The following is a 26,598-nucleotide window of genomic DNA, read 5'->3' on the forward strand; positions in this document are numbered from 1 at the left end:
TTCATGTATTCTCTTTTTTTCGGGTTTTGTTTGTTACATGGGTATGATTTTTAATTGTCTTCCACGTCTTGCTTCCTTTGCCTCCTTGCCCTTTTTCTAGCCCTCTGATGCATACACTGCCACCTACCACTTGCTCAGCTTATGGGGTAGGAGTTCTCGCAGCAGAATACGTCTTATTCTAGGTGGGGATGTCTCAAGAATCACTAAATGAAATCCTTATATGATTCCCACAATGAATAATTCTTGGAAGGTTATAGTGATACAGTTCAGATTTTTTTATTTAGAATATACTTTTCTAAATGTCAATGGTAGCTACTTTGTTAAACCCCCAATAATTATGTGGCTCAAAAAGTGGTTTTTTTTCTTTGTTGTATTTGCTGGTTTGTCTTCAAATCTTAAATCATTTTATGGAAAACAAAATACTCAGCCCTTTATTGCTAAAAGAAATCATTGGAATTCATTCAATAATAAGTCTGTTTATTAGAAAATACTAATATACCACGCACTATAGGGGCATGACGGAGGAGATAAAGATAATTAAACAGATATTTACTTTCAGGTGCTTACCAGCTTTATTATTTACAAATAAAAGTTTGACTACTCATTAACATTAGTCATTTCTATCTTGAATACATTAATTATAGTAGTTTCAAAATTTAACAATTCTTAAGTAAGATTCAAGATGAATGATTTTCAATTCTCATCCCTTATGATGAAAGAAAAGTACATTACTATTAAAATTAAGTAGTATTGACAAAAAATTTTTAAATGGCTAGTCTTGGACATTTGAACACTAACAATTTTTCTTTGTGAGTAAGTAAAAATAATTTTTCTAGCACTTTGATTTGTCTTAGGGTATAAATATGTAGCAAGAGCAAGTCTTACGAGTAGAGGGAGGAAGGGTTTAAGGAAAATTGTTATATAATATTGCCCTATTAAGATTTCTGTAAAGCACATCAAATTGTATTTGAAAGATTATATATTCTTTCCTATTTGTCAATTAAAATTTTTAAAGAAAGCTGATGAAGGACAAAATAAAAGGAAAAGTCATGTATTCTATGAAGAGAACATTTCTACTGTCCTTTGGGGAAAGCCACTGAATCCATTGATGCATTTACAGGTGATTGGCTGCATCATTGAGAAATTTGAAGGTAGTGGTATTTTGTTCATTTGTTTTCTAAGTAGACAAAGTGACCTGACAGCAGCACAATGAAGAAGTAGCTAAAAATTTAAAGTAATAAGTGTCATGACTATTGAGCGAAATGTTATTTTAAAAGATGGATTTTTGTGAATGAAACAGTTTATTAAAGCAATTTTTTATGTTTTCCAGAATATATTCTAAATTCCATCAAAAGAGAATGGAAGAACTAACTGAAGTTGGTCTGCAGAACTTTTTCAACCTTTTTCTACTGTTAGCAGCTGTTGCAGATGTGGAAGATGTAGCAAGTCATGTTTTAGACCTCTTGAATTTCCTCAAGCCTGCTTTTAAAACGTCATCTCTCATTTGGAAGGGTCAGGCGGCCTTCCTCTTGATGTACACCCAGAAAAATCTGGATATTGGTGCTTTGGCTGAGAAATTTTCAGGTGCTTTCCAGGAGAAAGCAAAGGAGTTCTTGGTATCTAAGAATGATGGAACGGGACAAAGACACACTCTCTGGATACTTCTTTCCATCTATATTGATGGTGTTCAAGAAGTGTTTGAGACTAGCCATTGCTTGCATGCTGCCCATGAAAAACTGCTTAATGATGGATTTAGTATGCTTCTCAGAGCTTGTCAAGAATCTGAACTCAGGACAGTATTGAACTTTCTACAAGCTGTTCTGGCCAGAATCAGGTATGTTTTGCAGTAATGTGTTAGTTTATTAATTTGTTTCATATCACCAATCATATATTGACTCTATGTTAAGGTTTTCCTTTTAACATCCTTATCAAATCCAAAAGTAGAGAGAAAAGTTGGTTTTACTGCTACATTAGCATAAATCAGTAGTTTTCAAACAGTAGTTCTTTAAAAGAAAGCTTATGTGCAAATACATAAAATTAAACTAAGCTCAGAGCAGTTCCTGATACAGTTCCAGAGCTGTGCCTTTTTACCTTTCCTTTCCTTTTTGCTTCTCCTAAAGGAGTATTATTATCTAGAGGAATGTTTCAGATATTCTAAGCAAAACCATGAGCTCATATCTGAGATAGCTTTGCTGAAATATTTATTATAATTTACTCCATCAGTTTAAGTTCCAAAGCTTTAGCTAGAGTTCCTGATCAGATAATCATCCCCTTATCCCCCAATGTATGCTGTATTAAAGCAGGAATCTTAAAGAACGCAAATTCTTTGGATGGGTGGATAGACGGATAAATAAGTGAATAACCAACTTCATTGGAAGAAGCTTACTAATTCTGGATCTTCTCCATGAATTGTTTGTTTTTAGTCTGGTAGAGTTAGCAGATATTATACTTTCCCAAGTGTCAAATTCATTGTGAAATTCTTAAATAATTGGTAAGTAGTATTTCCCTAAACTTCCTGGGCAAAATTTCCATACTTCTGGTACCATTGTTGGTTAATTTATATTTTTCTGAATATACAAAATAAGACAGAAGAGGAGGTTGCCGATCTAAACCATCCTGGTGATAAGGAACTCCAGCCCCCCGAAAGGTATAGGGGCAAAAGAATAGAAAATGAAGCAGGGAGTATGGGCATCTTGGGAAAAAGCAGTTATGGGAACCAAGTTGCAGAATCCCTGTATCTTCTGCTTTTTCCATTAAAGATGGATAAGTCCCATTTAATCATCTTAACTATTGTATTGCTTCTTACAAAGGTTTTTTGTTTTGTTTTGTTTTTTTAAACAAAGATTCATATCCAATAAATACTATTAATTTTTTAGTTAGAAATTTGGGGGGATCTTTTTTTGTTAAACTTTTCTTTAAATTGCAAATATATTATTTGAATTAAAAGAAAAAAATGTGTTAGGTGACAAGTAAAGGTTCCTCTCTTCTTCTTTACCCTTTTATTCTCTAGTACAGTGGTTCTCAACTAGGGGTGAGTTTGTCTCTCTGCGGACATTTGGCAGTGTTTGGAGAAACTTTTGATTGTCATAACTGGGGCGGTGTTACTAGCATCTAGTGTGTAGAGGTCAGGGATACTGCTAAACATCTTACGTATGCACAGGACAGCCCACACAACAAAGAATTGTCTGGTCCAGCTTTAGTGGTGCCGAGGTTGAAAACACTGCTCTAGTTCTCCACAAAAGTAAAATGGATTCTTACAGAACCTTCCAGACTTTTTTCCATTGTATAGGCTTAAAACACAAAATGGATAATCTTTGTTCTGCAGCCTCCTTTTTCACTTACTATTTTCTTGACAGCTTTCATGTTAGTATGTGGACACCTATCTAATTATTTTTAATAGCTTCTGTAGTGTTTAATTTCATTGATGTACTAAATTTAATTTAACCAGTCTCCCAATAATGGATATTTGTATTGTTTACCATTTTATATTATTACAAACAGTTTTACTTCACATCTTTATACACGCATTCTCTGTGTACTCGTGAAAGTATATCCGTAGGTTAATTCCTAAGAATGCATTGGTGTATGTGCATTTTAAATGTGGATGGACATTCCCAGATTTCCTACAGAAGAAATTTGGCACCAGTTTTTACTCTCCCTAATAGTGTATGAGAATGCTTCCTTTCACATTTTCACAGTAATGTCTGAGGTATATTCAGAAAACATGCATTCTCAGGTAAATATTAAGTACAGAAGTTTGTTAAAAATGTTAACAGAAACTTTGTAATAGGAACATGAGACTTATTTTGAAGGTTGGAGAGGCTTTCAAAATGAAAATACAAAGAAAACAGTAAAATAGGAAGTTATAAATTTGGAGATAATTAAATGAATGAAATCTGTAAACTGTTTGCAAACCTGAAAGTATTACCACTACTCATATACTTCCGAGTGTCTTTGCCTTTTATTTTTCCCACTAAGAGAAAAATAAAAGGGTGGTTGGTTGCTTACTGGGGCCTTTTGATTACTTTGTTTTTATAATTTTGCAAGTTACATATTTTTTTTAATGAGTCGTTACTTGAAAAAATTGAATCACAAAGGGTTGTGGAGACAAGTAAATCACATTTTATTTTTAATAATAATTTATTTTGCATTTATTAACACCATTGCTACCATCTAAATTTCACCTCTTGTAATAAAAACAGATATTTGCTCTTCAAATTCAGTTTAGTAGAAGTCCTTTAGCATTAAAGCCAGAGCTGTTTCAGGAGTGTTGAAAAATATTGCTTGTAAACTAGAAAGCATCTCTGTTAATCCACGAGGTTCACTATTCAGAAGAACGGAAGTAGGCATCAAGAGGGCGTAATGGGGACTTTCGATTATGTAAGTGAACGTAAGTTTACATTTGTACTAGGAATATCTTTTAACTAGAACTGGTTTGAGTTTATAGTTTGCTGTCATCTGGTTCAAGGAGCAAGAAGTGTTTTGCTGATCTCTAGGACTAACCTGTGAAAAAAGGACGCAGATGTTCATGTTGATAACATTTAATTCCTTGCACAAATGTTTATCTTTGGTTTTGTTTTATACTCTTCAACTATGATTTTTAAAAATTGCTATAAGTGAACATCAAATGATGTGTAACTTTTGTTCCCAAAATTATAGAGCAGTTTTAACAGAGGTTTGAGGTCAGTGTTTGACCAAGAGTGCAGGTTGTTATTATTGCTGTCATAGTTCAGGCACTGTCATCTTTTAAATTTCTGAAGCTTGTGTAGTAATTTGCACACAACTCTTCAATGAGACTGATTACAGTGTATAATAAGAGTCGCTGTAATTTGGATAGTTTAGTTTTATTCCATCAATCTTTAGCATGTCCGAGGAAGATATTGTCAGGACAAACTTACTTTTAGTTTGGGATCTTTTGAGGAAGGGCCCCAATGATCGTTCAGGATTGTTTACCTTAAGAACAAAGAAGGAAGGGAGGCAGGGAGAGGAAGCATGAGAAAAAGTCCTTTAGGTATTTGATCGTAGAGATGTGTTCCTAATTTCTTAATCCAAAATCTAGAACTTCGTTGCATATCTTTTTATAGGAATCTTTTGGGTATGCTATAATATTATTACCATTAATATTATTAGAAAGTTCAAAGATATTTTGGGTAGTTGTTAAAAATTAAAGCATAGGCTTTCTTTCTGTTCTTTTTCTTTTTCTTTCTTTTAAGTTAAGAACACAGCTAAATTCCTTGAATTTTGGTTTAGATGAGAAAGATGAGTTACATAGATTGGTGATATTTATTCCTGGCTGTATCTCTGACAAGGGAAAGAATGAAATACTTTACTTTAGCAATCTCTTCTGTTTTCAGATTCAGGTGGGAATAAGGTACCAGTCTTTGCATAAATATGTGTGTAGGATGTGTGAGTGTATGTGTTGAATTGGGTAATAATTTTATAACTATTATAGGTAGAGAAATTATAGGTAGGCAGGAACTAAGATCACTGATTAAAGGGAAAAGAGGCTCCCTCTAGGCTGTTAAGAAATAATAACTTCATATGCCACTTGCTGCTAACTGGAGCTGATGGCTCACCAGAGCATCCTTTATTGCTGATTAAGTAGCATTATGAAAATACTGACTTGGTTATGTTAACTAAATGCCTCCGTATTTAAAATTTCGAATGTCAAACAGTTTTAGCAGTCATCTTTAACATTTTACATTACCTTTCTTGAATCACATTTCTAGTCTCACTTGCTATTATTTGAGGTTAATATAAAAATGCCAGTCTTTCATTTGTAGAGTTAGGTGTAGCCAAAAGCTTTTCTTTAATTATATCCATTCATGCTGCTATAGTTAAGGGTCTGTCAGCATTTCCATTTTAAACCTCCATTTTCAGGTTTTTATAATACAGCTATGAAAATTAGCTCTGGGCAAAAACTTGACATACAAGGCCTCGTGAGATTCTCCCTCCTCCCCATCCCCTTTTTCATTTTCACTGAAGTAAGGGTGAGTGATTTCAAAATGCCTTTTGGCATCTGCAAATATCTTTTGGAGTTTAAAAAGAAACAATAAGTTTTCAGGCTTTGTACCTGTTTGTTCTACCACGTAAGGGATGTTGTGGACTTATGAATTTAAGCCAAATGGATATTGATCAACTGGCATCCTGTTTTGTATTAAACAAGAGCCTAGTTTCAAAGAAGTCTAAAGGCAGTTGAAAACATACCTAAAATGTTAAATGTTGAGGCTAAGAAATAGTTCAAAAGGGATTACCTTTTTTTGATACTTTATGTGCTCAAATACAACTCCTTAAAAGGTTAAAACTCTTTTCCTTGGCTTCAAAATACATTTTGGAAAAAAAAAATATATATATATATATTTTTTTAAATCCCTTTTCTTCTCTTCCCATGAGCCTAGAAGGTTATCTGTTTTGTTATATATCTGTTTTGACTTTTGGGATGGGTAGGTGTGAGTATGTGCGCACGCTTGCACAAGAGCTGTGTTTATTATTTCTCTCAAATATTTTCCATGCTCGATAGTTACAGTTATTTTAACCTTTACTGGTATGGTATCATTTATTCTAAACAAAAAAATATTATACATCTTTTATTCAGTGAGAGAACTGGGGGTTGTCCAGGTAGGGAAGAAAGTAGTACAAAGGAAATAGTCTCGTGAGGGCCTACTACATGCCAAATAATTTACATGATTTTTCAGGAAAAATAGAAAGGATACTCTTGACAGCATGCATGCCTTTTCCACCTTTTGTTATTGGACGTACTATTGGTATGGATGGGTTACAGCTTTTAACTATTGAAGAATAGTTTATTACAAAACAAATTTGAAACTGGGGGATTTTAAAAATAATCGAATCATGAGTTATTTGCATATAGTTTGCTCAGTGTATTCTAGATTGCCTAGAATATCTGCTGATCTGCAGTTTTATTATCATATATATGACATGATTTGATGCAGATTTTGACTTGGTTTGATGCAAATTTTGGGGCAGTGTTTTAATAATTTTGGAGAGGGAGCTCATGAGTATGCTTCTCAGAAAAATGTATTTCTAGTTTTTCTTTGAAAAAATCAAATCGTTATGTTGCTTACTAGGAGTGATCCATGTTCCAGTTGTGGTTTCTTCAGAGAAAGCATAAGTATCCTAAGGGAATGTCGTATAAATCTTAGTATTTTGGGAATATATAAAATATAAAGATTTCTTTCATCATTAAATATTTCTTATCTCTTTCAACTGAGATTTTACATGTATGTTATGAGTATTTTAACCTCACTTACTCTGTACTAGGCTTGAATTTTGCAAAGTGTGTTTACTTTATAATATTTACTACATTTATATTTATATATAGTAAGCTCACTTTGTATTACATATGTATAAATTTATGCAATAATATAACCCACTTACCCTATTCACTTAGGAATGTGCAGGTTTTTTGGCTACTTTGCGGAAGCATAGGTTATCTACTTAATATTTCATGTAAATAAATTAATATTTTGGTCATTTATCTACTCTCCAACTATGTTTGGTACAAAGATATGAATTCTCCTTGCATAAGTACAAAACCAGTCTTTTAAAATATTGTAAGGGAAAACTTATGTGTCCAAATTTCAGCTTTATTGATAAAATGAGGATAATAGCACATACCTCACTAGGTTATTTTGAGGATTAAATGCAATAGTGAATATAAAGTGGTTAGCACAGTGCCCAGCACCTTAGTAAGTGTTCAGTAAATGTTAGATGTCACTGTTATTATCATTACTATTATTTTCAGAAGAACCCATATTATAATCATTTCTTTATTCTACACTTTATGCCTGTCAGTCTCATTGGACGTGTGTATATGTGTTTGGACTTACCTTGCCGGTACTTAACCCATTCCTAATATAGTACCTTTAGCATAGAGGCCGTTCAATAAATGCTTTTTGAAGTGTAAATAAAACAGATTTCTTAAAAACAAAGTCAGGTTTGTAGGGAACATGAACTTTGCCTCACAATTAGAAATTGTGCTAGAAATTGTGATTCTCTGTTACTTAAAAGGTAAAGAGCTGCTGTAGAAAAAGAAAATATTTTTTTAAAGGTAGAAATGTGACATGTATGTATGTCCTTACTTTCTCTCTATATCAAGTTGCTTGAGAGAATTGTTTTTAAGGTCTTCTTTAAAGGATCTCCTTTATCAGCCCTTCTTCTCACTACCCGTTTCTTAATTTTTAGACCACTATGAATGTTTGTCTAATCTCTCTACCTCCAGTGCCTTCCCTCCTTAGACCATCTCTTTTTTTAACAGCTTTATTGAGATATAACACTTATACAATTCACTTGCTGACCAGCTTTATTAAGATATAATTCATGTACCATACAATTAATGGTTTCAGAGTATTCACAGTTGTACAACCATCACCACAATTTTAGAACAGTTTGTCACCCCAAAAAGAAACCCTGTACCCATGAGCAGTCACTCCCCATTTTCCCTGACCCAACCCCCCATCTCTAGCAACCACTAATCTACTTTCTGTTTCCATAGATTTGCCTGTTCCGGACCTTTCATATCAATGGAATCATACATGTTTGTCATCTTTTATGATAATTTCTTTCACTTAGAATAATGATTCCAAGGTTTATCCATTTTGTGGCATGCATTGGTCCTGCATTTCTTTTTATTGCCAAACAATCCATTGTATGACTATACCACATTGTATTCATCCATTCAATTAGTTGATGAACATTGGTTTGTTTCCACTTTGGGGCTATTAGGAATAATGTTGATATGAACATTTATGTAAAAGTTTTGTGTGGACATATTTTTCTTTTCCTTTGATCTAAATTAATATTTAGGAGTAGAATTGCTGGGTCATATGGTAACACTTTTTAACCTTTGGAGGAAATGCCCAACTGTTTCCGGTGCACCATTTTACATTCCCACCTGTAGTGTATAAGGATTGCAATGTCTCCACATCCTGGCCCATACTTGTTGTTACGTGTCTTTCTGACTGTAGTAATCTTGGTGGATGTAAGGTGGTATCTCATTGTGGTTTTGATTTGCTTTTCCCTGGTGTTGGTCGTGTGCTTTTCATGTGCTTATTGATCGTTATGTCTTTTTTGGAAAAAATATCTATTTAAATCCTTTGCTCATTTTAAATTGGATTGTTTGTCTTTTTGTTACTGAATTTTAAGAATTCTTTACATTTTTCTAGACAAGTCCCTCATCACATTCATGATTTGCAAATATTTTCTCCCATTTTATGGGTTGTCTTTTCACTTTCCTGATGTCCTTTGCAGTGTAAATTTTTTAAATTTTCATGAAATCCTATTTATTTTTTCTGTGGTTGCGTGTGCTCATCTCATACTCTCTTGCCACATTTCTCTTCTTGGAGAACAAGTCTGCGTATATCCTTCTGTGTTTTAACACCTTTCATGACATCCTAGTGGACACAGAAAATGTCAGATTCCTTATCATTGTCTTGAGTCATTCACAGTCTGGCTTTACCTATGTCTGCAACGTTTTCTTATGATTCCCCTTTACTTTAGTCAGATGGAACTACTAGTTCTCTAGAAATCTCCCAGCCTTTCTTACCTTTTTCGTTATTTTCCTGTCAGAGCTAGTTGAGGGTTCAGGCCAGATCTGAGGACTGAATAAGCTGAAGTTATGCGATAACCAGTGACTAGAAAAGGGTTAAATAGAGGGAATGAAAGTAACAGTCAAGATCAGAAGTCAGACATGATCAGTGCTGGTCAGAGTAGGCACAGAGGTCGGGGGGCGGTGTACAGAAAAGGAAAAAAGAAAACCAAACCCAGAACAGAAGACTGACTGAGAGGGATTTGGGGGAAGGAAACAGCGATTTTAGAAGTTAGAAGTATTTAGATCAGAGCTAGAGATGGAATCAGAAAGCATCACATGTGGGAGGAGCCAGAATTCCAGACAGCAGTAGACAATTCCATAGCAGCAAGTTGTGCTTTTTGCCTCTGCTTCTTGAGGAACCTCTAGCAGCGTCTGAGAGTTGCCACTGTTCCAGCATATTCTACACACAGCAGAAGCTTTAGGGTCAATAAACCTGAGTTCAGATCACTCACTCCTCCTCCACTCACCAGCAGGACAATCTTGAGAAGTCATTTAATCTTTTCTAAGCTTCAGCTGCATCTTTATAAAGTAATACCCACATTCTAGGCTTTCTGTGAGCACCTGCTTAGATCTCTGCTGTACATGCATACTAGCTACGTGTGACAATTTAAGTTAATGAATATCAAATGAAAAAGTCAACTCCTCCCTCACGTTAGTTACATATGAGGTTCTCAACAGCTGCTGTAGTGGACAGCAGATCTGCTGGACAGCACGGACTAAGAAGCTGCACCCATATCCAGGACATGGACCATAATAATCTCAATGCATGTTCATTTTCTTCATTTTATGTGAACAATATTATTCTTGATTACAAACTTCTCTTGAAACGAATACATGTCCGTGTGTCCCCAATCTTTTTTTTTAATTAAAGTTTATTGGGGTGACAGTGTCAAGTTACATAGGTTTCACAATCTTGAATAATCTCTCTTCTGTTTGAATTTCCTTAACACTTTCTAATGTCCTTTATTGCTTTCCGTGTTGTGTTCTAATTGTTTTTTACATAAGATACATTTTCATTAAATTATCATTTAACAAATCCAACTAATGTTTGTGAACATCTGTAATAGCACGCATTATTATAGGCACTTGGGTTGTATCAGCGAACCAGTTCACTACATCATATATGGTACGCACTCAGGTGTTTATTACATAAAAGATATACTGAGAAAATGGAGAAAGGTACTTTGGTGTTTATTCAAACCATCACCTTTTCACATTTCATATTTTACTATTTAAATTATTCAGCATTATTTGTTAATGATTATAACTTGTCCCCCAGTTTTACCTGCTTATCCAACAATTCTAGCCAATATCCAGCATGAAAGTAGACAGTAGTGTGTGTGCAGCCAGCCTGTAGATTTAATGCATAACCTGAATTTCACCTCCATGTTTATTGCTACCTAAACACCATGGGCAGAAGGAACCTCCAGAGAGATGACAGGAGTCCATTCTTCTCAATTAATGGAAAGATTTTTGGTGTTATTGAAAGATAAAACTTGTGTCTACTCTAGCTGAAATTTTTTGGACCACTTTTAGTATTTTGTTTTGCCTCTCCCACTGAAATACGGGGAGTGAGTAGGCCTGTGAGATTTTTACCTTGCTTTTGAGAGTTTCAAGAACTTCTCCATCAAGGCTGAATCCACAGGAACACTTTGAATCTAAAAGTAGAGATCATCTGTATTTGGATTGGGTTAGAAGCGAGGTATTTGGAAAAGAGAACTGTAATAATGGAGTAGAGGAAATAATAAAATAATTTAATACAATGTCCCAGAATGAAAGAGTCCTTATTAAAAGGGCCTATTGAGTGACTCCAGCACAGCGTAAGATGCAGCAAGGCACATCTGTGTGAAATTTAAATTGTTGGGTACAAAGAAGAGGTACCAAAGTTTCCGTAGACGTTTTAGTCTTCCCTACCTTTCTTTGTCATCTCATGTTGTATTTTCTGTGCCTCTATCTCATTATCTCCACTTATAATTTAGGTCAGATCTAATATTTGACCCTGATTCCCAATAATTACAAAATTAAAGAAATGACTAGAGCTTTATATTAGATTTTCTTTCCAAGAGTACTCCTATTTTCAAGAAGTAGGTGAAGGGGGCTTTATGGCTTCTGATTCACAGTTCTCAAAGTTACTAAAAATCTGCTTTTTTTTCTGAGATGAAATAATAAAGCCACCTCTCATCGTTAGAGAAGAAAAAGAGGGAAGGTAAGGGCAGAGAAAACACTTTCAAATAGAAATTGGGATGAAGAACATTGGGATTAAAGAACAAGGACAAAATAAATATACTCTGTAAAGGAAACATTTCATTCTTTTGAAAGTGGATCAGCTCAGTTGTTTAGGGAATAGAAGTGCCATGATTATTTTCTGTACCAACCACTGGAATGTTTCTCTTTAGCAAATGGTAATAAATCAAAAGATGTTGGGGTGAGACAGAAGCTACTTTCCTCAATCTTATTTATGGCCCTGTGGTTCCTTGTCTGCACCCCATGGCTCACCGTAGGTGTGGAGACCACCCAGACCTTTGAAGCTTTGGATGAAATTCAGCAATGAGTTTGTGAGAAGGCATTGCCACTGCGCTCTTTCATGGCACCACACAGTGCTATGTTTCTTAAACCAAAGACATGTTGTCATAATAAATATATTGAAGACTGGTAAATCCCAGTTGTGACAGGATTGCTAAAGTTAACTCTTTTCCAACTATAGAATGGGTAAAAACACCTGAAACTGTGATTTCAATAAGTGGACCCAGTCTAAAGAAATTCAGTGAGGTGAACTGTCATTGTGGCTTTGGTTATAAAGGGGAAATACTCAGAGAAGACAAGTGAGGAAGCTATAATAATTGAAGCATTTATGTCTAATTAGTATAGTACAGTAAGTTACTAGATGTGTTTTTTAATGATGTGATGTGTCAGTGACGGAAGGAAACTGATCTCTTAATTATCCTGTTAATTTTTTGGATTACTAAGACCTCAGAAGGCACTATAAATTGTGGAAAAAGTAGATTCATTATAGTTTAAAAATATGTCTAGCCCCACCATCTTCTGGCGATTATCCTAAAGTTATTTTCCTTAAGATGTGTTTCTTAGAAAACATCAGAGTACATTTTTGTTTTATGCTAGGAATTTACTTTTGCCACCATATGGCCTATAAGGAACAATTCCTAACCTTTCTCCATCTACCTTGTAGAGAAGGTGAGTAATTGCTCTATTTCAAATTTTATTTATATTTTAACAATATTAAGAACAAATATAAAGAGTGAAACTAGCATTTGGAACTCTTAATTTCAATTGTTCCTTCTTTACCTTACAAGATATATATTTTTCTCTCTTTAGGATATCTCTTGTCAGATTTAAGGCTTATTTAAAATGAAAAGAAAGCGGGAGCAATTTTCTTTATTCCATTTCAGTCTCCTAAGGCCTGTTTCCCCCTGGTGAGCTCATAGCAACAGGGGGGTTTAAGGGAATTCAGCTTTCTGCAAATTAATGTCTCACATCATGAAAATTCAGGACTTTTTTTTTTTTTTTTTATCTTGAAAAGTAATACAGTGAGTGCGAGTATTATTTCTTGCCAGCGGGTGGAAGATGAATGATTTTGTCACAGTTTTACTGCTTGATGAGCAGTGTCCTGAGGGTCAGGCTTAAGTCTGTGTCACTATGCTGCTCATTACTCTTGAGCTAAATAAGGGCTGATTGGATCTAAATTGCCTAGCACATGGGCCACAGATGAGCTCAGTGAGCAGGGGATGACCTGCTATTCAGTCTGGGAGTAACCCCGGTGTGCAAATGCAGCATTAGAACACCGTGGGAGAATGAGAGGCTACCGGCTGCTGCCAGCGAAAGAAATCGAAATGTAAAAACTCTTTGATGCTGTGATGTTAGAATTTGAAATGTAGGAAGTGACAGGTTGATGGTACTTATCAGCTTTGGCTGGATTAGAGAACAGTGTCATCTTGCTTATATAATGACAGAAGAATGAAGCCAGCAGCTACCCACAGTGCGGAGTTGAGCCACTGCTGGTGCCACAGCCAGTCGTTGCTGCCTCCTACTGGCAGTTTTCCTGGAAACCGGTAAAAGATAACGAAGAATAGAGCCTCCTCTGTAGACTTCCAGGAATTTGGAACGTTTTGGTCATGAAAAGTTGCCAGTGGTAGGATGCAAAGAAAATGGTATTTTAGAGCATACTTAATAGTAAGTTGCAACAACAACAAAAAAGCTCATTATTAGGAAATTGAGTGTTCCCGAATTTTCTAGTTAACCAAGAGTTAATCCATTTATGAAGTGAAACTACCCAGGGGAAGAAACCCCAGTATACTCTGCCTGGAATAGTGTTCTTTCAGGGGGCTCAGTTGGATTGGTTGACCTCTCAATTATGTATTTTTATCAATAACATCATTTTACTAACAGCTAATCTTCAAAATCTAACAACAGACTACCAACCACAGCGTTAGCACAGTTTGAAAGATACCTGATAAAAATACAAAGTGCAAAACTCCCATGATTATGTAGCTCATGCTGCATAAATCTCCCTCTTAGGAAGGGGGTGAGATGGAAGGAAAAGATTTCTTCCAGAAGTCAAATGATTTAAAAAAAGAAAAAACCCTATGATATGAGATCTCTTTTGTTTCATTTTATTTCTGCAGTTGTAATTTTTTAAAAAAATCAATATTAGGCCATTGTATGTTTATGATATAAAATTTATAAAATGTAGACAGATTTTTTTTTAACTCACCATACTGCGAGAACTATTGATATTTTGTTATAACTTTATAGATTTGTCCTATTTATATACAATTTTAATACCAGAATTGGGGTTAGTGGCCCCAATATCAGAATTGGGGTTTAGTGGCCTACTTTTTTAACTTAATATATCATCAGTGACTTTTCGTATCAGTGACATCTACAACATTATTTTTGATGGCTTCTTGATATTTCATTGTGTGGATATACCATAGTTTACTTGACTATTTCTTATTGGTTAAAACTATACTGTTTTGAAATTTTCACCATCAGATACAAAAATGTGGTGAATGTCTTTATGTGTATCTTCGCAGGGTCCATGGATACTGTTGTGTAAATTGCACTGCCCAACTCCACAGGTGCCATTTATAACATTACAAATGAGGCTTTGATCTGTATGGACATGTTGGATTATATGTGGAAGATATATACGTGTGTGTGTGTGTGTGTGTGTGTGTGTGTGTTAATGATTTGGTTTAAAATATAGAATCTTAGATATAATTCTTTTCTAATAAAAATTGGGAGCCATGGTTTAATTATATCCAGGATTTATACATACACATACACGTATATACATAATTACATCCTATAGAAGCAAATTTTTAACTAGTAGAAAACCTTAGACTAGAAAAATAAAAACTATTTTTCCTTTAGAACAAAACTGTAGTTCTGTATGTTGAAAACATAGTAATAGAAAACTTCTAGAGTTTGGGGTGAAATGACAGGTAATAGGGTTAATTACTTTTCATCTCAGAATTTTAAAAAAGAATTTTCCTGCATTTTCTTTAAGACCTTTTTTTCTTGCTGTTAATTACGAATATAAAGTAGTTTTTAATATAATTTCTAAAGCACTTGAAGGCTCTAGAGAGAGTTTTCAATGCATCTCTTTTTTATCTTCATATTATCAGAATTTTTGTATCATCTAAAGAATGTAAAAAGTACAAAAATGTAAAAATGTATGCTGAAGAAAATAAAGGTCACTTTCCTCCTAAACTCTCGTCTGCAAAGCCTTTGGAGAATATTTTTCTAAACTGCTATTGGTTCTTATTTTATTGACAGTGCTTTTTTTACCACCTCTCTTATTTTAATTGAGAAAAGTCAGATTTTACCTCAGAAATGTCTGCAACTTCAGTTTTTCGATGAGCGATCAAAGACATCTCTCTACACACACACATTGTGTAAGGTTGCATAGTATCTTGTTGTATAATAAACCCTAGTTTATTCAATCCCAGTGAACATTTAGGAGCTGTATATGATTTTAAGTTGGCTTGGTTCTTGTACCTATCTGATTTTCTAAGATTCTGGTTGAAAATTTGGGTTGCTCAGTTTATTTAACTGGAATATTAGTGGTAGGCAGTTCAGTTTTGTGTTATTAATATATCCAGCATCAAAACCAACAGAGCAAATTTTCACTGCAGTCATTTAATATGTGTGAATCATACGGAATAATTAATTTCTTTTGCTTATAGTAAAAAATATTACTATATTTTTCAAAAGTTTCCAAATGTGAATTTAATCCTGATTCTGCCACTGTCTTTCACTTTAATCTTCAGCAAGTCATGTAATTTCTTTGAACCTCAATTTTTCTAATCTGTAAAATGTGTATAATAATACATATTAAAGAGCTGATTTGAAAAATAAAAGATAATGTCAGGTGTCCAGTAGAGTACCTAGTGATGATTGCTTTCATTACTGCTTGTCCATCGGTTTCAGAGAAGTCAAGTGAAAGAATGTATTATAAGTAAATTTAAGATATAGAGTTTCCCACTCTAAATTAAGATATTTTAGTGCTCCATTCTGGATCAGTTCAGTGGTATTCCATGAAAAGAATACTATTTATCTTTGAAGTAAAAGCATAAATTATTCCTTTTTAATCATGTCTCTCCTCTTCCCCCCTTTTTCCTTATGGTTTAGAGAATTCTGGCTGTATTAATTTTGTGCCTGGTCATGAAACAGAAATGACTGTAGTTTTCAGTCAATACACTTTTATTGAGTGCCCAGTAAGTACCTTCTGTGGCCGACTTTGTGCTGGTGTTGAAGAAAAGAGAGATGCATAGAATCAGATCATTGCTCTCAAATGCTCCCCAGTTGTGGTGAGACAGACATACAAAGAAATAGATAGACAAATGTTAAAGAGACTCTTATTTGTCATTTACAGAATTTTCTCTTAGGTTGCCCTATACAAAGTAAAGTATGTGATTATATGGTCATAAATCTGTCACACTATGTCACAAAGCTGATCGCTGACAGATGAAGTTGAAGGGAGATATTGTATGTGTTTAGCAGCTTGTGCTTGTATAAATAGCACCTCAAAAGTTTTAAGGTTGTTTTTCACATCTTTAACACATTCCCTCTATTAATAATGAAAATAATAACCCAGTCACTTATAAACATATATAAGGTCTTTAGTGAATTGTTAATTACATTACTAGGTCATTGATGTATTTTTCTACAGTTCTTTGTTTTGACATTATTTATTTTTCTTCTATTCCCATTCTTTGAGACCTTAATATCCCCCCCACCCCACCCAACTACCACCACTTTTTAAATGTGTGGTAAACACTTGATCTTTTGAGCACAGTGTACTTTGATAATTTAATGTGGTAAAATAAAATCCAAAATCGATATGTAGTATTGCATTGTGCATTTTTAAAAGTTGATGTAAATGCTGTCATACCAGAGATGCTGCATACAGGTGTGCCTTTTTTTCTTTTAGTTTTATACTTTTGAGATGTACTGCTAAAGAATGTGTGCTTCAGGGAAATGAAGGATTTAGCCAAGAACAAGAAATATTTTGGGTTCAGGAAATGGACAATCCAGCACGAAATCGTACAGGGATAGAAGACAGTTTTACCCTGGCTCAGGCAACGACCATTCCAGGTTGAAATAGAATAATAATACTCTGTGGGAGGAAGGCCTCCAGGAAAAAAGTGGGGAAAGAAAAATTATTTTTCTAGTTCCAGGGGAAAATAAAGCAATTTCATGATAAAATAACTTTTTTTTTGAAGAGCCTATATATAACCTTGAATACGAATTGTTATAATGACCTCTCACTAAGTATAACCTTGTTTGTCTTTCAATATTAATTTTCCATAGCAAATTATATGCTAAATACATTGACCTTATGAACATCATGTATGTTTTACATATATTGAAATTTGCATTTTACATTATTTTTGGTTGTGTAGAAGTTTTAAGTGTTTTATATATATAAATGTAGAACTTACGGTGTAGTGGAAACCAGCTTTTAATGCCTCCAAGTTTTTATATCCACTCAGCCATTCTTTTCTGAATTCTGAAATATCTGACCATTTGTTTGATCATATAAATATGGAATTTCATATATTCTGAAAACCACTCATGTAAAATGGTAGGTGTTCTCCAGAATATAAGAAATTTCATGTATTGAGTCAAATACTGGTCCAGCCGTTATAGAATTACATTACAGTGGAAGTTTTGTAATAAGATGTAATCATATATTCCCTAATTTCCTGGAAGGCAAGTGTGTTTTGCCTAACTTAGAGATATTAAACATGGTTCAATCTCTCCATTGTTTTCCTATGGACTATTATGGTCATGTCTTATTTTGGCGGATGCTATTCTGCATTTATCATTTAGAATAGTGCTAGTAGGCACTAGGGGCTTACTTACATCATTTGTTTACATAAAATTTTTAAAACTTTGGACAGATGGTGTCTTAGTTTGTTCAGACTGCTGTAACAAAACACTACAGAATGAGTGGGTCACTTAAACAACAGAATTTTATTTTCTCAGTCTGAAGGCTGACAGTTTGAGATCAGTGTGCCAGCATGGTAGATTTCTAGTGAGAGCTCCGTTCCTAGCTTTAAGAGGGCTGCCTTCTCACTGTGCACTCACATGACCTTCCTTGTGTGCACATGGGGCTGGGGGCACTCGGGTGTCTCTTCCAATGACACTAATCCTATCGAATCTGGGCCCCACCCTTATTACCTCTTTTAACCTTTAATTACTTTAGAGTTCTCATACAGTCAGACTGAGGGTTAGGGCTTCAATATATGAATCTTATTGGGGGATACAATTCAGTCCATAGCGGGTGGGTATATTTATTCCTATTGGGATAATGTTGTGGGGGAGCCAAGAAGTCAATTAAATTTTCATATATATCCTTTGTCTTTTAGTCTCGTATGCCTTTTATTTTAGAATCATCTAAGTTAGAGAATCCTTTATTCACCCTGTAGTTTCTTTTAGTTCTTTTATTTATGTTTAATACAAAGTTTCAAAATTAAGAAAGTAGGTTAAAATTGCTGCCTGTTTACATTTGTCTATGGTCTTACATATTTAATATGTTCTATAGCTCCTCGAGTATTTATTACTGCAGTGTTTACATTAATTTTGGGAGAGAAATCACTGATTTGAGTTACATTTATTTGAAGAAGCAAATTGAGGTGGAATGTGAAGTGATAGGAAGTCTTTTTGTACCTAATTCAACCAGTGAGTCCAGTGGGACCTCGCTGAACCCCGTATTTCAGTTTTTTCATCTGATGGATAAAGGATTAGATTATTTCAGTGTTTCTAATGCTACCAATTATATATTGAATGCTTTAATAGTTTTAGGTAAATTTTCTTTTTAAAGTTGAGAAATGAAATGGAAATATAATTTATACAGCCAGCATAATTAAACTAAATTTTACTTAATGAGCTTTATTATGTCTTTTACTAATGTAGAGCTGGTTCCCCCGCCCCCCGCTTTATGTAACATGCACAAAATAAAAATACAAAAGAGAATGCTATGAAGGAAAGACTTTTCTTAAGCACCAACTTACAGTGCTACAAATACTGTCAAATATTTTGACTTTGGCCAGTAGTTGGTGATTTTTAGTTACACGTTAGAAAAAATAATGTAGTCAATAAATATTGAGGTGACCACTTTGTATGTGATATTTTATTAGGTAGAGGCATAACAACCAAGTACATATTAGTTCATTACTAAACAATGTATTTGTTGAGGGCTTCTTGTCTGCCAGGATCTTCACGCACTTTGAGTTCTCATTTCCCCATGCTTTAGCAGGGAAGAAAGATTTGAAGAGTTACAAACACTGTAAGTAAGTAGGTTGAATGGGGGAAGGGTAGATGAATACCTAGGCAGATATTTTTTGGATGTTTTATGTGGACTTGTCTTCTTACCTGGTGTTAGGTAGGACATGAGAGAGTCACCAGATATTCTCTAGTTGGAGCTACATGGTACCACACATCATTCCAAAACCATTAGTGGGATATTGTAGTAATTCGGTAAATGGCATCATTCAGTAACATTTATTGAGCTCTACTAGAGCGAAATACTTCTTTGTGTGCAAAAAGATATAGACTCTAACGGAAATTATTTTTTTAATAAACTACATGTATTACATGTAGTGTGGTTCAAAGTGAAAAACGTAATGAGTACTATAAGGTATTATGTAATTCTTCAGTTGGAGAAAGAGGGAAGAGAAGGGATGGGATGACAGAATTAGGAAAGAGATATGAAATAGGTGGCACTGGAGCTGGGTATTGTAGGAGAAGTAGAATTTACACTCGTAATAAAGAAGAAGACTACCAGAAGAAAGGATAGGAAAGGCCTCTTGAAAGACGTGGGATATAAGAATGGCCATTATATTAGTTGTTGAAGGAAGAGAGGGAAATACTAGGATAGGAGAGTGATCTGAGAACTGGAAGTTAGAAGGGGTTAAATGTTTTTAGGGGCTGATGAAAAAAGAGGATATGTGGTTTGTAGAAAGATGACACCAGATTATGAAGGGCTTTGAAATTAGGGCAAGAGTATAGACCTGGGTGAGGAGGAAATCAAGGTCTATAGGTTTTAAGTAGAGAGACAACATGAGAACAGTTCTTTAAATACATCATGTTCTCTTCTCCCCTGGCTGAATCATAAGCTCCTTGAGAAAAAGATATTACCTGGTACTTCTCTTAATCCCCCCATCTGAAATATGTCTTGATTCCCTCTCTGCCTGGAAAACTTATTTCCTTTCAGGTGTAAGTGAAATATGCAGTTTCCCCCACAAGGAATTTCCAGGCTCCCCAGGCAGAGCAAGGGGAAGGCTTCCTCCCTGGAGCAGCCTATACATATTTGAATCACCCACAGTGTTTATCACTTGAAATGTCATCGTCTGTCTTTGTCCATCTCCTTCACGAGAATGATACTTTTTGAAGGCACGGAATTGGTCTTATTTATGTTTTTATCTTCAGCACTAGGTATCCAGCTAAAGTGCCTGGCATATAGTGTGGCTTAGTAAGTCTTTGTTGAATGAATGAATGATAATTATATAGATGGTTCTGGCAGCAATATGATGGATTCAAAGGGAACTTGAGGCAAGGAAACTAGGTAGGAAACCATTGTGGTAAAATAGCCATTGTGGTAAAATTTTAAAAAATTAAAAGTAAGTTCAAAAATACAGTATGGTAGGAAAGAGTTTTGAAGTCAAGACTGATTGGAAATAAAGGGAATAAAGGAAAGAGATGATCTGAGGACTCAGGCTGGTGCTTGCTGTATAGTTAGGCAATAATATTTAAGCAACATTTTGAGCAATTATGGAAATTTTAGATTTGGCTACTTCTTCCAGAGTGATAACATTTTTCATTAATCCTGTAGTCTGAGGTTTATCTCGTTAGTGCTGTTGACTTCATACCATAAGGGTGTCAAAAAACTTTACTATCATGTCATTCGTGTGTTTCAGCCATGTAAACGCAGAGCTCGGTGACATTTTTTTTTTATAATTAAAGTTGATTGGGGTGACAATGGTTAGTAAAGAGTTATATAGGTTTCAAGTGTACAATTCTATACTACATCATCTGTATATCACATTGTGTGTTCACCACCCAGAGTCAGGTAACTTTCAATCACATTCATATACCTTACACAGTTCTCTTTCTCACCTAATGTTGTCATCCAGTTACGGAAGGGGATATTCTTAAAATGAACCTGTCTTTTAGCTTTGGTGCTCCTTCAGCAAGCTGACTATACATCTGTTGTCTCTACAAGAAGAGAAGGTCCTGTTTATCTCAGGGCAGTGCTTGGCAGAGGAGGTCTGACTGAGACTGTGCCTGTGACTGGAAGACCCCGTGTGACCACTGTATCGTCCCAACCACAAGGGGCATGGGAGCCGGAGTTTACAGTTTCTGAGAGTTGCCTCTTGACATCAGATGATGACCTTTAGCAGATGGTTACTTTTGTGTACGAATTTATCTTTTCTACTTCATAGTGTTCTTCCTAAAAGCAGATCACTGTAACAAATTTTTTTTTAAGGCTATAAATGCATGTTAATTCCTATGACTTACATGTATTATACATTTAAGTATAACACGTGGCAGTAGGCTGGAGACTTCTGTTCCGTATTTCATATGCAAACATAATTGTCCACTGGAGCACTTGCTACCTTTGATGATCGCGCTCTGAATCCAGAAGTGGTGTGTTTCCAAAGCATACTAATCAGAAGCAAACTTGATATAATCATCTGCTCTGCTATAATTTACTTACAACCCTGGAAAATTCAATTACAGAAAGATGAATAAAATGTTTTTTCTTATCATTTTGAAGGATTGTACACACATTTTTATTACCTGTGTGTTTAAAATTGGGTTCCCACAAATAGTACCTTTTTTACTCTAACTTAAAGTATGGAGGTTTCCCCTGTGCTATAAAATACTGTAATTTTAAAGATACTGGATGTCTTATCTTGGCCTTTACTTGCCTTTAACTTACCATTAGGTTTAAATAAAATATTTTATTTCTCATTTAATGATAGGAAAGAAAGAACTCCAAGGGAATGTTAGCACAACTTAAAACTTTTAGATTGCTGCTATATGAAATTTTTAAAAAGAGTAATTTTAGATAACTGTTATTCCACCTAAAATCTAAAAGTTAGGCAGTATTTAAGTTTATACTACATCTTCAGTAAGTTTGGCATGGTCCTGAGAATGGATGTTGAGTGGTTTCTTTTAACCATATTTATGTCCTATTAAAATTTTATTCTGCTTATCCCCCACCCCCTTCAGAAAAGATTCAAATGCTTCATTTTATTTTGAGGCAAGTTAGAAATGAGGCGTTTAGGGTGTTGGATTTTTGGGTTTTGTTTTTAACAAAAAGAAAAAGCTTTTTTTTTTTTTTCTCAGAGTATACTTTGATAGGTATATAGTTTGACTCATAGGAAAAATTATCATATAGACAAACTACATTGAATTTCTTTCTGTTAGATAATAATATAAGGATATAAAATATAATTTTATTTTATTATAGTTTATTGTAAACAGTGTTAACGTAGTGCTTGTATTGAAGCTTTTAGTTTTTAAACAATGTAAGCCCCTTTGGAGGATGTGAAGTAAAAGAAATGTTTTCCTTTAATTTTGCGGAAGGTGTATTGTGTGTGTGTGTGTGTGTGTGTGTGTGTGTGTGTGTGTGTGTACACATGTGGGCATTAGGAGAGACCAATTTTGAAAACTCTAACCATTTTTTTTTTTTTTCCTGTTAAATGTGTTCTGTAAATTGTGCTTCTAGAAAGGTAGGAGGGCATGTGGTAAGAAAAAACCAGAGGAATTAAAAATCATTCCAATAAAATGGTTTAATTTCTGCCTCTGCAGTTAAGCAGTGCTCCTGGTTAACAGAAATACCCTTCAGCTACACAGGATTTTGGAGGGTTGGAGGGCACTCATTTGCACATAAATAGCCATTAACTGATAAATTCCCAGAGGTCTCCTGTTGCATGTTAGTGGTTCTGACCTACTTAGCTAGCTTAAATTTGTTTTACAGAATTATTATAATTCTATCCTTGGTACTTAAACTTTGTGATTAATGCATGCCTCACAATACAATTAAAGTCTAATTACACAGTTTTGCAGTTTCCTATCGTGGTGTTATTACAAAGATCTGGATTTTGCAAATATTAGAAGAGTTAAGATTTCGATATTTATCACTTTTGCTGTTATGTGATTATGTTAAATGGAGCCCTTTTATGTCTGAAGAATGGATTGGAGAGCGGTGAATCATTAAAAGTAGCATTTGTTAGGAAAGGATTGGGTCAGTTAATGTGTGATCCAGATTGCTTTCTAGATTGATAAGTCCCACGCAATCTTGATTATCTTTTTCAGACGTGTCTGAAATGCAGTTGATTCTTCACACATTTTCTTTCGGGAGTAATAACTGGGGTAAATATTGGGAGGCAATAGACAAACACCAGAGTGGGACTCAATAGATCTGAATTCTAATGCTGACACCTGCTGCTTAGTTAAAAGAACCCGATGTTCCTGAGGTTGTGTCCTAGTCTGTAAAAGGAGTAGTTTGCACTAGAAGGGGTTGGCAAACTAAGATGCTGCTTAAAGAGATCTGGCCCATGGCTGGTTTTTGTACAGCCATCGAGTTAAGACTTTTTTACATTTTTAAAGGTTTGTAAACTGGCAAGAATATGTGACCTGCAAAACCTAAATATTACAGAAAAGTTTGGCCAGCGCTCTGCCTAGATGTTCCATAGGATTCCTCTCAACTATTGGCATTCAGCATTAAATTATTCATTGATTCTTTTTAAATGCTGATGTTTTACAAATAGCCGTGCACATCAGCTTTCAGTTTCATTTCTTTCATGTTTACTCTTTAGAGTGACCTGTGATGTGACACCCAATACCTGCTTCTTCAATGCCCATTATACATTCAGTTAGTAGTCTCTTAAATTTGGGAGTGGTGGCTGCTTTCTAAAGCTTTGTAAGTTGAAATTTAGATTTCTATTAAAGGAAATTTCCTGTAGAATGAGATAGTAAGGTGTCAGTTCTATTGAAAGCGGGGGGGGGGGGGGGGGGGGAGAAACACTTATTTTGAAATACTTAACACTCATTTTGGAACACTTTAAAAGTTGCGTTCTGTTTTATGGAAAAGTTACAAATAAATGTTAAATAATATTCTCTGATGAACTGCAGAAATGCTTTCTATGAATTTTTCCTGAATACCACTTTGGTCCAATATAGGGATGGTATTGTTCACAGTAAGGTTTGGTCTTCCCTCCACTCCTCCTGCCCCCACGGTCACTAAGCATTGGAATATAAACCACTGTTACAGCTTGGGTGTGTTTGAGTGGTAGTCAGCTCCTCCATCTGGAGGAATTCAGCATCCTATACTGTTTGCTTGTTTATATGCATTAAATACAATGATCTAAGTAATATTAAAGCATTTTTATTTGGTATTGTAGGGGGAAATTTGGGCCCTTCAAGAAGAAAATGATGGTCAAAAATAGGAGCTGCTTTGTAAAGTTGGCGTGCAATCATCACATTTCTCCCAAGAGAAAAAAGTTACCCTGTAATAATCAGTCTAATGAATTCAGAAATTCATTGATTGTCCCAGCTCTGAGTAGAGATTAGGTAGAGACTTGCTTCAAGGAGTGGAATTTATGAAATGTTTGCTGCATCCAGCAAGCAGAGCCGCTATAATACAGCTGCCTCCTCAGTGGTTTGCTTTGATCCTGTGGAATGAAAGGACAGGAGGATCAGCTCAGGTCTAAATGAGATTACAGCTGGTTCTGCAGCTTATCTGGGCTATTGCCAACTAGTGTGGCTTTGCACGTCCTAAGGGGTTTACAACAGAAACTGTTTATTGAGTATCATCGGTTTACTCAACACAAGCAGGCTAATCCTTCCCAGCCTCAGCATGTTGTAGAATTGTGCAGGAGCCAAACCAAAAGCTGGTGTAGCCAGGCCCTCTAGAGCCCTTTGTCTCGCTCTGTATTGATTTTTACCTGAGTTAAAGACAGTGAAAAAAAAATAAAACCAATAACCAGTCCTATTGTGAGCAAAAGGTTAATCTTACCTAAAATCTTACAAAAAACATCTGTTAACCCTAGAAGTGACAACCTCCTTTTCCTCCTCCTCCTCCTTTTTCTTTCTTTCTTTATTTATCTTTCTAGTCAAGTGGGATTTTCTAGTTTCGAATTTTAAAGAACAAGATAAGAAACACAACTTAAAAGATCTTGCTAGGCATTCCAAGTTAAATGCTTAAGTCTCTTCTAGTGGTACTGGAACAAATGGCTTTGTATATGGAACATAGTATGATTTGTTTCTCAATAGTAGGTTTTTGCTTTATATCCATTTTGCACACTGCAATTATTTTTTTTTTTTAATGTGGCAAACAAAATGTGTGAAGACAAGGCTGGAACCTTAATTCAGGAAAACAACTCAACTGCCAAGGTTAAGGACCGGTAGTCATTCCGCCTGATGGTCCCTTGATTAGTAGTGTATTGCTTTAATGAATAAATCTTGGTGATTAGGTATATCATAAAGATATGCCTGATATAAATAACCCTATATGTGTTTAAGTTTTATTTTACTATTTTATTCAGGACATTTTTAAACTTTCAGGTGTAAGATTTTAATTACTACAGTCTCATCTTGAACAAAAATGATCCTCAGTATGGCTTATAGTGGAAAATGATTTGGAATCAGATAGAGCTGGGTGATAATTCCATTTCCATTACTTGTTGATCTAGTTATTTAACCACTGAGTTCAGTTTTTCATCACCAAACGGGAAGTGATATAAGTTACTTTGCAGTATCTAATCAAACCAAATTAGAAAATAGCAGAAAGTAACACTGAGTTAATCAGGTTAGTCAGGGTTACTGAAGTTGCTTAGGAGCCCAAAGGCATTGAAGATTATATGGGTAGGATCCCTCCCGTGATGCCAGAAAGGATACTTAAAAGTCGCATTGCAGGAATCATGACAGCTTTGCGCTGTATATGTAGATCAGAAGCACCCATTGCCATCTTTAAAGGTGTATGATCTTGGGCAGGCAGGTAGAGAGGTTGCCAGGTAAATATTCTTCTCTTCGTTCACAGCAATAGCCATGAGCATGAAATCTAGGCTAGTTTAAAATTTCTAGGAAGGCCTGAATAGTAAACTGTTACATAGGAGAGGTGGATGAGCCATGTTATGTCCTTTCCTTTTTGAGTGGTTGATTATTCCATTGCTTCATACACAGCAATAGATGTGTATATAACTGTCAACTGTATTAAATGCTAAGTAAAAGACAAAGGTAAATTGTTTAAGAGTTCAGTGGTCTCTCAGTTTACTATCTCCTAATTGGCAATGAACATGTATCCTCAGCTATGTGGAAGCACAAAAATATTACTATGGAAACATTTGGAGGCTTTCTAAATGTACTATGTGATGGAATCAGCTAAGACTGATGTTTATCTTAAACACGCAGTTTGTCCAATATTTAAACCTAATGGACAAGATGTGTACCAG

General features: G+C 34.9%; 1 protein-coding gene across 3 annotated transcripts in view; it reads left to right on the plus strand.

The window, feature by feature from the left end:
• The window catches only part of MMS22L (MMS22 like, DNA repair protein), a 115,032-nt gene that overhangs the window by 37,173 nt on the left and 51,261 nt on the right, over positions 1 to 26,598 (plus strand). For all 3 annotated transcript variants that reach the window (XM_019743388.3, XM_074333325.2, XM_074333326.2), the window contains exon 14: positions 1,331 to 1,834. In XM_019743388.3, the coding sequence (XP_019598947.3) occupies positions 1,331 to 1,834 (504 nt within the window). The remainder of the gene's footprint in view (positions 1 to 1,330; positions 1,835 to 26,598) is intronic.

Source organism: Rhinolophus sinicus, chromosome 2 (assembly GCF_057876585.1).
Source record: "Rhinolophus sinicus isolate RSI-liver-muscle chromosome 2, RSI-T2T, whole genome shotgun sequence".
Lineage (NCBI taxonomy): Eukaryota > Metazoa > Chordata > Mammalia > Chiroptera > Rhinolophidae > Rhinolophus > Rhinolophus sinicus.